Here is a 12,781-nt window from a genome sequence, read left to right as displayed (position 1 = left end):
GGGGAAAAATATAAAAATAAAGAGGAAAAAAAACAACCTTAATTACAAAATTTTATAACTTAATTTTTGTCTGTATTTAATAAAGATAACCAAAGGTAGTGCATTACCATAGATGATTTGTCAATCACAAATATAATGCCCGAAAACAATCTTTATAATCTTAATTTTTACTTTCAGACTATGGACTTTATTTCTTTATTTCTTTATTTAATCATTTTTAATTATTTAGATTTAGTGATTTAACTTTTTTATTTATTCATTTTTATTTATTTTGTAATTAATATCTTTACTCTTTTTTTTTTTAAACAATAAAAAATTTCAAAGACACACAATTACAGTTAAATTAAGTCTAAGGGAAAAAATGATACATACACATTTAAAATAGAGGAAAGAAATATATAAAAATAAAGAAAAAACAACCTTAATTACAAAATGTTATAACTCTATTATTGTCTGTATTAAATAAAGATAACCAAAGGTAGTACATTGCTATAGATGATTTGTCAATCACAAATGCAATGCCCAAAAACAATCTTTATTTATTTTTACTTTCAGACTATGGACTTTATTTATCTTTTATTTATTTATTATTTGTAAGGAAGTATTTGTGCATTAGCTCAGCTTCTGAGTCTACTGAAAACATTTCAAAAAAACATTAAAAAATAGATGAATAAAAACATCCAAAAGGATCAATGTTTGAATAAAATGTCAGACTTCAACAAAGATAGAGAGCAACATAAATAGAGATCAGAGAAGCAGTTAAACAGAGACCACAGCTTTAAATAAGTCTCCTGATACTTCCAATTTAATAACATAAACCAGTTAAATATGAGGATCCAGTTCAATGCAGCTCGTCAGCATGTGAAAAAGAGGATTATTTATAGAGTCTGTTTCCTTTATTCAGAGTAACCCTGAACGCTGTAACATATTTCATTTCATTTGATGCTGAAAAGCCTGCAGGAGCCTCCATGAGTGTCTGTTATTAATACGAACATGAATACAGATTATGATCTGACGGTGCGTTTAATTCTTTTCATAATGACGGGATAAAAAGGAGGACTTCTTCTGCCTGATAAAGAGCTGCTTATTAATTATGAATACCTGAAACTAGAGCAGGAAGGGACTGATTCGATTACACGTTTTATACCGACCACACCCTCACGCCACGAGAATTTATACTCTGAGTTAGAGTTTAAATCAGACGTAGAGACACTTCTTTAAATCAAGTGTTTCATAAAGAAGATCATGAGACATTAAATCAAGGAGCAAAAAGAAAAGGAAGAAAGGAAACCATCCCTCTCAGTGTGTGTGTGTGTGTGAGTGTGTGTGCAGAGGCATGGTCCCCTGTGTGTGTGTGTGTGTGTTCATGCATGTACGTGGGGGTGGTGACGGGATGCATCTAGTCTCTTCCTGTCTGATTAAACTGCTCTGTGAAATAGAGAGTCATTAGAGAGAGGGAGAGAGAGAGAGAGAGAGAGAGATGGAGAGAGGGAGGGTGGGGTTAATAACTGTGAGGTAAGAGAGAGAGAGAGAGAGAGGGGGAGTCAGAGCTACCTAGAGGGAGCGGCAGACGGAGAGAGAGAGGAGGAGTGAGAGGAGCCGAGCTGCTGTATTATGTATCACTGAGCGATCGAGTGCTGGTGACCGCCGGCAGTCACATCACAGAGGACGGAGGGGCGAGGCCGCTGCGGTGTCGATGCGTTAAACCATGGCGCAACCGTCTCCCTGTGCATCGCCTGGCGTCCGTCGACGCAGCGATGGCTCAGTGAGAGAATGTCTCTTCTTCCCTGTTTCTGAACGCAACGAGCAGGAGCGGCTGGAGGCCCTGGTGCGCCGGAGAGCTGGTGGCGCCGAGAGACGAGGAGGAGGAGGAGGAGGAGGAGGAGGAGGAGGGAACGGAGGGGGAGGAGTAGGAGGGGAGGCCCGAGACCACCTGGATAACAGGCCCAAACGCTGGACGTGGGGAGGACCGCCTGACGGAGTGGAGGGTGAGTACGATGGGAAGAGGTGGGGGGGAGAAGGAAGGAAGGAAGGAAGGAAGGAGAGCGATGATGTCAGTGGAGGGGGAGAGAAAACGGATGGATACAGAAGAAGAAGGGGGGAGGTCTGGAGGTCAGAGAGGGGGGATGGTGGGATGAAAGGGTGGGGACAACACAAAGCAGAATGTGCAGGAGGAGAGCAGGTGAAGTGAGGATAGAGGGAGGAAGGTGATGGAGGTAAAGAGGGGAAGGACAGCGGGAGGAAAAGGGTGTGGAGGCTGCAATGCAGGAGCCGCTCGCTGCTTTGTGTGTGAACCTCACTCCCACTGAGTCCACGGAGGAGTGTGTGAGCTACAGGTGTGTGTTTACATGTGTGTGTTGTTGCTTTGTTGTTTTATCTCTGTGCTGGGGGCTCTCTCTTCCCCCGGAGGAGCCGGAGTTACACATCAACCTTGAACGCACCAAGGCCACGCTCATAAACACGGGAGAAGTGCGACACGAGGCGGCTCTCTCTGCCAGCATCCGTCTCTTTTTTAATCCACCTCACCATCATCTGTGAGATATCCTCACGCCGGCGCCGCCAGCCAGGCCGCAGATCCTGTGGTGCATTCATAACACCATCAATTATTCACTGTGCCCACCAGCCGCTGTCGTTCTGGCACTGACCCGGGATCAGCTGGTCAGGCTCCGGCCCGGCTGACTGGCAGAGGAGCTGCTCTGGGATCAGAACGCTCACTGCAGCAGAAACAGCGGCATCTCGTCTTACAGCTCCTCTCGATTAAAGGACACACACTCACCCAAGATGTGTGTGCGTGTGTGTGTCTGAGTGTGTGTGTGTGTGTGTTTGTTGCTGCATATATAAAGAGGTCCAGGCAGAATCCTGCACAGCTGCTTTGTCTGAGTCAGTCCATCATGGCGGTGGTCGTAATTGTCTGAACGAGGGATTCATCAGGAGTGTTGACGTTTTATTCTGAGGAGGAGTTTGGACGCACTGCTGCTGGATTATTAATCTGAAAGTGCAAGGTCAAGTTTTCACAGGATCTGAATCTGTAAGGATGAACTGAAAATATCTTGTTATGCTAATTACTGTTGATGAATGCAGTCTTAAAGATTTCTAGCGTTAGGCTGAGAAGCTGAGGTCTCCTGCTGGCTGTGCCTACATGTCCCAGAATGCACTGGGTGGGCTCAGATCTCTGTGCTGCGTTTTATTCAAAATCTGACTCAGCCGATAAATCTGCGCTCTCAGATTACGAATTTAAAGGCACAGTGAGGAGTTTTTAGAATCAGATTATCAGCGATCCGATTCTTCATCCTGAGTTTTGCGCCTGTGTTCAGCTCAGATATTCGTCTCTGTTTGAGCTCTGCTGGTAACGTTTGTCAGTGAGCAGTCATCAAGCAGAAGGAGGTATTCTTCTTTAGATCATTTTATTTTGACGCCATGTTTTGTCCTAACGTCTGATACTGGAGCAGGATTATCGATCAGACGTCAGTTCTCTGTTGAAGCTTCAGACGGAGAAACTCTGCTAGCTTAAAGAGCTAACGGCTATTAACAGGATTAAGACGCCGTGTCCGCTGCGACAGTTCAGCTCTTGGAACACAGCCGCGCTCATCAATGTCACTTCTTGATCACTGACCAATCAGAATCAAGAAGGGGCGGGGCTTCAGATATCAGCTTTGTCAATAACAATGGCGGAGGAGAAAAGTTGTCTCACAATTTCCGAGTTTGGAGCTGCTGCTAATCTCTGTTACCCCTTTTCGACTGAGGCAGTTTCAGGGCCGGTTCAGAGCCGGCGCTCAATTGAGAACCGTTTTTTTGTGTTTCAACTGTGAGTGAACCGGCTCCAGGAAAACCGGTTCCAGAGCGGCTCGAACTCTTTGCTGGTCTAGAACGTAAGTGGCCCTGACATAAGTGGATAGCTGTCTAGACCAGCAAACAGTTGGTGCTGCTCTGGAACCGGTTTTCCTGGCTGGGAGCCGTTGAAACACGAAAAACTGGTTCCCAATTGAGCGCCGGCTCCGAACCAGCCCTGAAACTGCCTCGGTCGAAAAAGGGGTAAGAGGCAGTTTCAGGGCTGGTTCGGAGCCGGCGCTCAATTGGGAACCAGTTTTTCGTGTTTCGACTGCGAGTGAACCGGCTCCCAGCTGGGAAAACCGGTTCCAGAGCGGCTCCAGCTCTTCGCTGGTCTAGAACCTTAAACCGCTTACGTCAGGGGCGAGGGGCGGGGTTGCCGTGATCAAAAACACAAACCAAACATGTTCCCTCCATCGTCCTGCAGCGAACAAATCAAAGAGACTAATGGATTCTAAGACAGAGCAGCGGTCGGCTGAGGAGACAAGCTGCCGTGTCCGCCATCGTTGTTGTTGGGAGGGAAAGTTTGTGCTAGAGCTGCTGGGAAACGTAAATCTGACATCATGACGTGCCTCTTCCACGGGCTCGAGCGGGCGGAAAAACAAACGGGTGCCGTGTTGGTTCACGAGTTCAACCAGGACCAGCTCGAGGACCAGCCTGGAAATACAACCCGGTTTGCTTTGGTTGAAAAGAGGTGTGACACAATTTCTATCAACAGTTTTTACAGTTTCTTGATGGAGGGTCGTTGAATAAAAGCGAGTATTGACACGGAATTAGAAGCGCGCTGAAACTGAGGTCGTGAGTGCAAAAAATGGCGCCAGTTGACACGGCAACTTAATATTTATGTCGGCGTGTGAATGCTTCACTTCTCTTTGAGGACTAAAGAGTTAAACCGTGTTCATATTTACGTTATTCAAACATTTATTGAAACACCGGGTAACGTTAAACCGGTACGTCTGCTCCCCCTTTTGTAAGCTAGCTAACGGTTACAAAGTTCAGCCGTTAGCTAGCTTACAAAAGGGGGTTGAAGCAGCAACACAACGACATCCTTGCATCCTGATAAAGAAACGATCTGTATTCATTCATGCAAGCTTTGTGGGTGACGGTGCTCATGGGAAATGTAGTCTTCATCCAGGAAAAAACACTACCGCTTTCCTCCAGAGGGGGCGCCAGAATCAACACAGCATGAACACTCCTCACTGGGCCTTTAGAGTCTCGTTTGCAGATGTTAGGATGTGTGAATGTAGTGTGATGCAGTGATGAATGGTGTTACTGGAGTCATGAGGTCAGAGTTTGAGTCACCCAGCAGCAGCAGGTGATTTGTGTCCAACATGACCTCATGCTTTTATTTTGAAGGCAGCCTTCCCCTCACAGCTTTTACTGCATGATGTTTCACTCTCTTCCTCCTTGTTGCTTCTTGGATCCTCGGCTCGTCTTCCTTGGTGATAACTTGACTTGTTTGGGTTTTCATGTAGCGCCCCCTGCTGGAGAACATGTCTGTACAGCTCTGTGAGTGTGTGTGTGTGTGTGTGTTTGTACGTCCCGTTTGAGACCCAGCTGCATCTCCATGTGGACGCCGAGAGTGAGTGTGTAACGCTTTGCTTTCTCCGCTCTGCTTCACCTGCTGCCCAGGTAACCCTAAGACCCCGCCCTGCCCTGCCATTGGCTCCGCACAGCCCAATGAGCTTCCTGCTGCTGCTTCCAGCGCCAGCCAATCCCGTAACGGTACAGACCCCCATGACTCTTGCGTGTGCCATGCTCATGCCGCTCCCCCCCCACCGCCACCTTTTCCCCGCTGTCTCACCTGCAGCTTGTTCCTCCGACTGCATGCTGCCGTTTGTCGTCCTGCAGTGTGTTTGTGACGTGTCTGTTTGTGAAGTGTGTGTGTGTGTGTGTGTTCTGTGTCTGGTGGTGAGTTTATCACAGTGCAGGGTTCAACTCTTCTTTTATGACTTTTTCTCACTGTGCAGCTTGTGTTTTATCTCGTGGAGGCGCAAAGGAAGTGATTCATATGAACATCTATCTCACAGAGTCTTCCTCCTACATTCATTTATATATCATCACACAAAAGCAGAGAAATCCAGCAGATGCAAGATAGAAAGACGGAGATAGTGGGGACATAAACCTGCAGAAAAAAACCAAATCAAGCTTTACTTTGAAAAATGGTTGTTAGTTTGATATTTAAAGTCATCCAGGGACACAGATTGGATGTATAAAGAGAGTGCAGTGAGGTTCTCTTGTACTTTTTAAGCCTGGTTTATACTTCTGCATCAACCCTGCGCAGTGTTTGTCAGCGCTGACATGAGCACCACGTACTTGTGCGTCGATGTGTCCGTGTGGCACAGCAATACTCCCCCCAAACACTAGAGGGCAGTGTGGTCTCTGATAGTCGTCTGCTTCCAGCACCAATACGATCTCTGTTTCCTTTTCCACAGAGATTCAGAGCGTGTTCTGTTAATCTACAGCTGATACATGTTGCTGTTTATCAGACAGACATGATTACATGAAGAATAGAGAGGAGGAGAGGAAATACACGGACGATGTGTAGTGCTGTAAATACAGGAAATACAATGCAGCCGAGCCGACCAATCACAGGGCTTGCGGTCCGTGTTGATTCCACGAGTAGTTACATTTTGGAGGAGGTGCACGTCAGCTACGTGCATAGGCCTCTGTGAAGGTACTGGAGCTATGCGGACCTACGTGCATAAGCTACACTGTCGATTTGATGCAGAGGTTTAAACCATAGACTGTAAAGAAAATGGACGTCATCTCGCTCGGCTGCAAAAACTGCTCCCCCTAGTGGCTGGCTGCATTATAGGTCAAAAACTCTGTCTCCCCCAGGGGTTGTACCTGGAAGTAGACAAGGGCGTAGAAGAACCGAGCACAAGTTGAGTAGAAGGGGAATAAGGAAAAAGGCTTTTTAAAGTAGAGAAAGGTGAGGGAGGGGGGGTTGAAGAATCACAGTCAGACGGTTGGAGTAGGCTTGTCAGGTGATTGAGGTCGTAGTTTAGGCGTGGTCCTGCTCCTGAATTTAAGTTAACACCTTAACTTAATTTACTGACAGGACAGCTCGAGAGAGACAGGAAATGTGGGGAGTAGAGAGCGGGGAAGACATGCAGTGAATGGTCGAGGTTGGTAATCGAACCTGCGATTACCTGTGACCTCTGCAACTAGGACTATAGCCTCTATATGTGGGGCTTTTAGACCGCTAAGCCACCAGCGCCCCCTCTACAAATAGATTTACACGTCAGATCTGCAGAAATACTTCCAGATTCTGCAGCCAATCAACTTAAAGCGCCGTGCATTTTTACCTTTATTGGATAGGAAAGCTGGAGAGAGACAGGAAATGTGGGGAGTAGAGAGCGGGGGAAGACATGCAGGAAATGGTCGAGGTTGGTAGTCCAACCTGCGACTGCTGCGACAAGGCTCAGACTGCTAGGCCAACGGCGCCCTGATAATCAGGTGTCTCACTCCTGATTATCACCTCCCTGGTGTTTGGGTGTAGGTTTTTATTACGAGGCATTAACCAGCAACTCACCTGGTGCTGGTTTTTACAAAAACACATTTCAGACTCTTCCTCTATCTTTGAAAAAAATCCTGCTCCTCCAAATGAATCTTCAGCTTCGTCTCTGCAGAGAGAAAATGGAGCGGGTAAAATCCAAAATGAAGAATAAATGAAAGTCTTTCTTTTTTCTTTTAAATGAAGGAAATATATAACCTCCCACGCCGACTCTGTGCTCATTTTATACCAACATCTGTGGGATTTCTCTGCATTTGTCTTCATCAACAGTTTAAATCATCCTCCTGTGATTAATGAGTGTCTGGTTCAGTGGTCCCTCCTACTATGCACACACACACACACACACACACACACACACACACACACACGTATGTACCCCACCCTTATCACAACAAAGAGCTGCTCCACATCCCGTCTTCCTGGCTCAGGGCCGTGTTTAGCGATGCACACGTCTCTCTCTCTCTCTCTCTCTCTCTCTCTCAGCAGGGAGCCCGGCCTGCTGCTCCACACATGAACACACACAGACACACAAACACTCCATGCATCACACCAGACGTTTGTCCTCCAGCTATGTAGGAAACTTATTAGACCCCACCTTAGATCATAACCCACACACACACACACACACACACACACACACACACGGAAAACATCCACCAGAGATTTCCAATCATCTCGGTCCCTTATTGCAGTCGGAGCTCAGCAGAAACCAGACGTTACTCTGCTCCCATTTTGTGGAAACCCCCCGAGCACTGTTCTTAGAAATGCTGAGTTCCTCTTCCTCTTTAAAAATGCTCTTACACTGTAAAAACACTCCTGCATAGCTGAAGTGTTTTAATGTATTCAGCTGGAGGATCAGAGTGTGACTCATTTCACCGCTGTAGATGTAACGTTGCACTAATTTTAACAGCTGTACAGATGTTTGGATGATTTAGGGCGAGTGTCCACTGACAGCAGTTCTCAGTTTATGTTTAACATTCAGAAATAAACAAAAACAACAATAACACAAATACATCATCACAAACCTGATCTCTAGTCTGTGAAATGTTATCTTCAAATAACTAGCCGAGTAGTTTCTCCATCGCCTTCATTGTTCACTCAATTGATAACAGAAGTCCCGCCCCCTCTTGATCCTGATTGGTCGGTGATGGAGAAGTGATAATGAAAAGGTAAAAGGTAGTCGTCCAAAAATTGAACTACTTGAACTGAGCGCGCTCAGAGTGCAGCACCTGATCTGCTCTGGCTTTAAACAGGAAGTAATAAAACGCCTTCAGTGGACACAGGCCCTTAATCTACAACATGCATCATATTCTATAAGGTCATCATACACTTCAGCTTTAGTTCACTTATAAAGATCACACTTAAAGATTTTTTATAATGTTTCGCTCAGATTATTGAGATTAAAGTCAACATATGAGGAGAAAAATATATTGCAATTTAAGACATTGCAGCATATAAGTATAAGTACAAGTCTCTCCAATGTCTGAATACTTTATCTTCCAATACACTTTTATTTTAAATCTAATTTTTAACTCCATAACTAACCATTTAAATCAATATTTGGTCCATTGGTGTTTTTTAATTCTCACAGATCATGGATCAATCAGGATAACTCACTCGTTTTTCATTCAAATTAATGTTAAAACTTTTTTTAATTTACATTGGGAAGCCCTAAATATAAATACTAAAGTTTTACATGACATAGATTTATTTTATTTTATTTTATTTTATTTTACATTTTGTATTTGCTGTTCATGCTGATTAAGCCAAGAGGAAGAAGTTTCATAGCGAAATAATACTTTTAACAATTGTTTTTAGATTTTTGAACTTTAAAATGGGTCAATTTGACCCGCAACATAACAGGAGGGTTAATGTAGAAATATTTAAAATAATTTTGATCATTTAAAATATTTTTTATGACACTAAGGAAGGTTAAGGGGTGTTTATTTTTGATTAAATAGGTATTAAATATTTTTTGACAAAATAATAATAATACTAATAATAATAATTGATAAGAATTAAAAATGATTTTATTTTTTTAATACTTTATTGTGTCAATATTTTACATACATGAGATACATTTCCATCCATACAAAATCAGAAAGTAAATTATATAAAAATATAAGATAGAAAGAAAAAATTAATTAATTAAAATAGAAGCGTATAGGGTCTTTCAAAGCAAGGACAGGACATGAATAAATGTTATGTGCCTGTTTAAGTAAATGAAATATAGGAGCCTATATTCCCCTTTTTTTTTTAAATGTATTGTTATTTATTTATGCATTTATTTATGTATTTTTAAATCTTAGTTTTGATTATTTTATATACCCTTCTAAATATCACTTTTCTAGATACTCAAAAACACTTCAATAATAATAATGATCCTCACTTTCAAGCCTTTAAAAGCAGTAAAATCCTTTGTTTACATAAATGTAAAATCATCATCTAATAAAATTGAAATTATAAAAACAATCATGAGATGTTTTTTTACTTTACATATTAAAAGTTAATTTTCCTGATAATTTTTACTTTAACTTGCGTAACTCTTTAAAGGCAGAACTTTATTCTAAATGAATGTTCTCTGTGTTTAGGAGTTCTCCTCTCTGCACCGACTCACAGTGACTCAGATGTAAAGATGTAAAGATGTAAAGATGTAAAAGTGCATGCACACTAAATATTCTCATTGTGACTCTCTGGTTGTCGTGGTGCCTTCAGGTGCTGTAAAACATTTCAGCATCGTCGCTCTGCAGCGCTCTCTGTATCCTCATCCTCCATTTCATGATGAAGCAGGCTGCAGAGAGCCGAGCTGCGTCTGCTTCTGCTCTCCGTTCTGCTGCTTCATTTCTGCCTTACATCACCAAGGTTAATTTATTCCGCAGCCTGCATGGCTCATCGATCGGTGGGATTATTTTCTGTGTGAGCCTGCACTTTTCTGTTTGTGCTGTGAGATTGGTTTATTGAGCCTATTTGTGACGTTTACATCATCCTCTGATGCAGCAGCAGCAGACGGTCAGTGCTTTGATTCTGTCGTGTCTCTGTTCCTGTGAATGATTTCTGTTTGTTCTTTTATCAGTTGGTGACTTCTTGTCTCCTTCAACGATGGAGCAGCAAATCAACAAACAGCTCTCCAACTCCTCAGCCGCCCTGCATTCACCAGAGAGAGGTGAGAGAGAGCACACCCTTTAAATCCTCCTGTGCACGCTGCAGCCTCTTTAATGTCCCCAAACGTTTAGAATCAAAGCCTGAGGTTACACCAGAGTGAAAGGATGAGTGGATCTAATCTTGCATGAATAGAAAAACAGATGATTAAGGGTTTTTTGCAAATGAATGAACACAGGAGGGATTTTTAGAAACATTGGATTTGAAGCAAGAAGAGACGAAGAGATGGAACCACAGGGGGGAGCATAAATGAGTAAATAAATCTAGTCTTAAAGAAAGGGGGAATAATTCATAAATAATATCAAAATAAAAGGTAATTAAAATATAATAATAATAAATCTACTCTTTAAAAAGGGGTAGGGGAGATAAATAAATATTTATAAAATAAATAAATCTACTGTTAAAAAAAGGGCTGAATAAATAAATCAATAATATCTCAAATAAAGAAAAATAAATAAATCCAGTCTTAGAAAAGAGAAGGAAAGTTTATAAGTACATGAATAAAATCTAAAATAAAATAAAAGTTATTAAAATAATTATAAATCTAGTCTTCATAAAAGGAAAAATAAATAAATAATATCTAAACAAGTTTTATTCAATAAATCTACTCTAGAAAAAGGGAGGTTGGTAAATAAATGAATTCAATATTTAAAATAAAATGTATTAAATAATTAATCTAGTCTTAAAAAGGGTAAAAATGAATAAATAATTATCAAATATAAAAATTCAAATGAATAAATCTAGCCTTAAAAATGGGAGGTGAAATAAATACATGAATTTATAATATCTAAAATAAAATAAATATGTTTTAAAAAAGATAAATAAATCTAGTCTTAAAAAAAGAGGGAAAAAAATATATATCCAAAATAACAAAATAATAATTAAAAATAAGAATAATGATTAATCTTGTCCTCCAAGTTCTAAATTTGAGTGTTAGATATTGCTGAATATTCCCATTATTTAAAAAAAAAGAGGCAGATATGTTGAATAATCTCATTAATCTGGTAGATTAATTCTGGTTAGATTAAAGTATTACTTCTACTTAACATTTTCAGATGAAACAGTTTTGTTTACACAGATTATTTCACTCTGCAGGAAACTTACCGTCTCTGTATGAGCAACAACATCTTACGTCTGTGTTTCAGATGTCAAAGCTTTTAATCTCTAACGGGTCAAACGTCTCTTTGGGATCAGGGATTAGAAAACTCCGGCAGGGAGAGAGCATCTTTTCATTTTTCTTCATGTTGAACTAAAGTTTGTCCTCTTCTGATTCCTCTGTCATGGTGTTTGTGCATTTTGTGTCCTCTGTGTCCTGTGTGTGTGTGTGTGTGTCTGTGTGTGTGTGTGTGTTATGTGTGTGTTGTTTTGTGACCTGTCAGTGTCTTTTGTGTCTCAACGAACAGCGTCCCCGAGCAACCACAGACCGAACAGAAGCTCCTCCAACCGCAGGAGCATCGCTGGGTTCCCCGACGAAACATCCAAAGCCAGAACACCTACGGTCAGCAGGGGGACTGGGGTGTTTGTAATCAGACTACATTTCCCATGAGCCTCAGCGGTTTATTGATAATATCAGAATAATGTTTGTTAAAAAAATGTCTTGCAGGGTGAGACTCCGAACACGCCGGCTCGCAGCTCTTCCTTCAGGTCTAACAGCAAGGGCCCTGCCACACCGAAACGGTACACACACACACACACACACACACACACACACACACACACACACACCTGACCTGACCTGGATCATTTTACAGATGACCTGATGTGTCGCTGTTTTTTCAGGGTGAGGTCAAACAGGAGTCGGGCCCAGTCGCCCTGCTCCCCCGGACAGTACCCGCCCTCCCCGATCCGGCACAGGGCCACCACCCCGGGCCACGACGAGAGGAACCACATCTCTGAGGTCAAAGGTCACAGCACCCTGGAGAGGAAAGCAACCAAATCTGAGACCTCGGAGAAAAAGATCCCCAAATCCACCAGCAGAGAGCTGAACGCAGGTGAACGCAGCTGTGGGGCATTTGGTAGTTGAGGAGGAGGAAGAAGCAGGGGTGTGTTCAAGCTTTTAGACCCGTGCACTGAGACTTATGTAGGGGGGGCAGAGAGTTTCTGTCTCCTCTAATAACCTCTGATTTCAGGACTACAAACGTCCTGCAGTCTTCCTCAAAACTTTCTCTCTTCTTAGGACTAAATTCCATCAGATCCGTCACAGCACCAGATCTGGTTTCTATTCTAGTCAATGTGTTAACTTCCACTGGATCCACTCTGTTGCGTTCCGGCTCC

At 42.6% G+C, this 12,781-nt stretch overlaps 1 protein-coding gene across 4 annotated transcripts in view; it reads left to right on the top strand.

Annotated features, from left to right (window-relative positions):
* The window catches only part of map7d2b (MAP7 domain containing 2b), a 31,220-nt gene that overhangs the window by 9,294 nt on the left and 9,145 nt on the right, over positions 1-12,781 (top strand). Inside the window, exons 5-10 of one of the 4 annotated variants that reach the window (XM_034705812.1) lie at positions 1,811-1,988; positions 5,461-5,553; positions 10,422-10,511; positions 11,911-12,005; positions 12,111-12,184; positions 12,287-12,498. In XM_034705812.1, coding sequence (XP_034561703.1) covers positions 1,811-1,988; positions 5,461-5,553; positions 10,422-10,511; positions 11,911-12,005; positions 12,111-12,184; positions 12,287-12,498 — 742 coding nt within the window. Of the gene's footprint in view, positions 1-1,568; positions 1,989-5,460; positions 5,554-10,421; positions 10,512-11,886; positions 12,006-12,110; positions 12,185-12,286; positions 12,499-12,781 lie in introns of those variants that run through there. The other 3 variants (XM_034705811.1, XM_034705813.1, XM_034705814.1) reach the window with 3 other exon arrangements.

The sequence above is a fragment of the Notolabrus celidotus genome, chromosome 17 (genome assembly GCF_009762535.1).
Source record: "Notolabrus celidotus isolate fNotCel1 chromosome 17, fNotCel1.pri, whole genome shotgun sequence".
Lineage (NCBI taxonomy): Eukaryota > Metazoa > Chordata > Actinopteri > Labriformes > Labridae > Notolabrus > Notolabrus celidotus.
The sequence above is the reverse complement of the archived record's forward strand: the minus strand, read 5'-3'. Positions and strand labels throughout refer to the sequence as shown.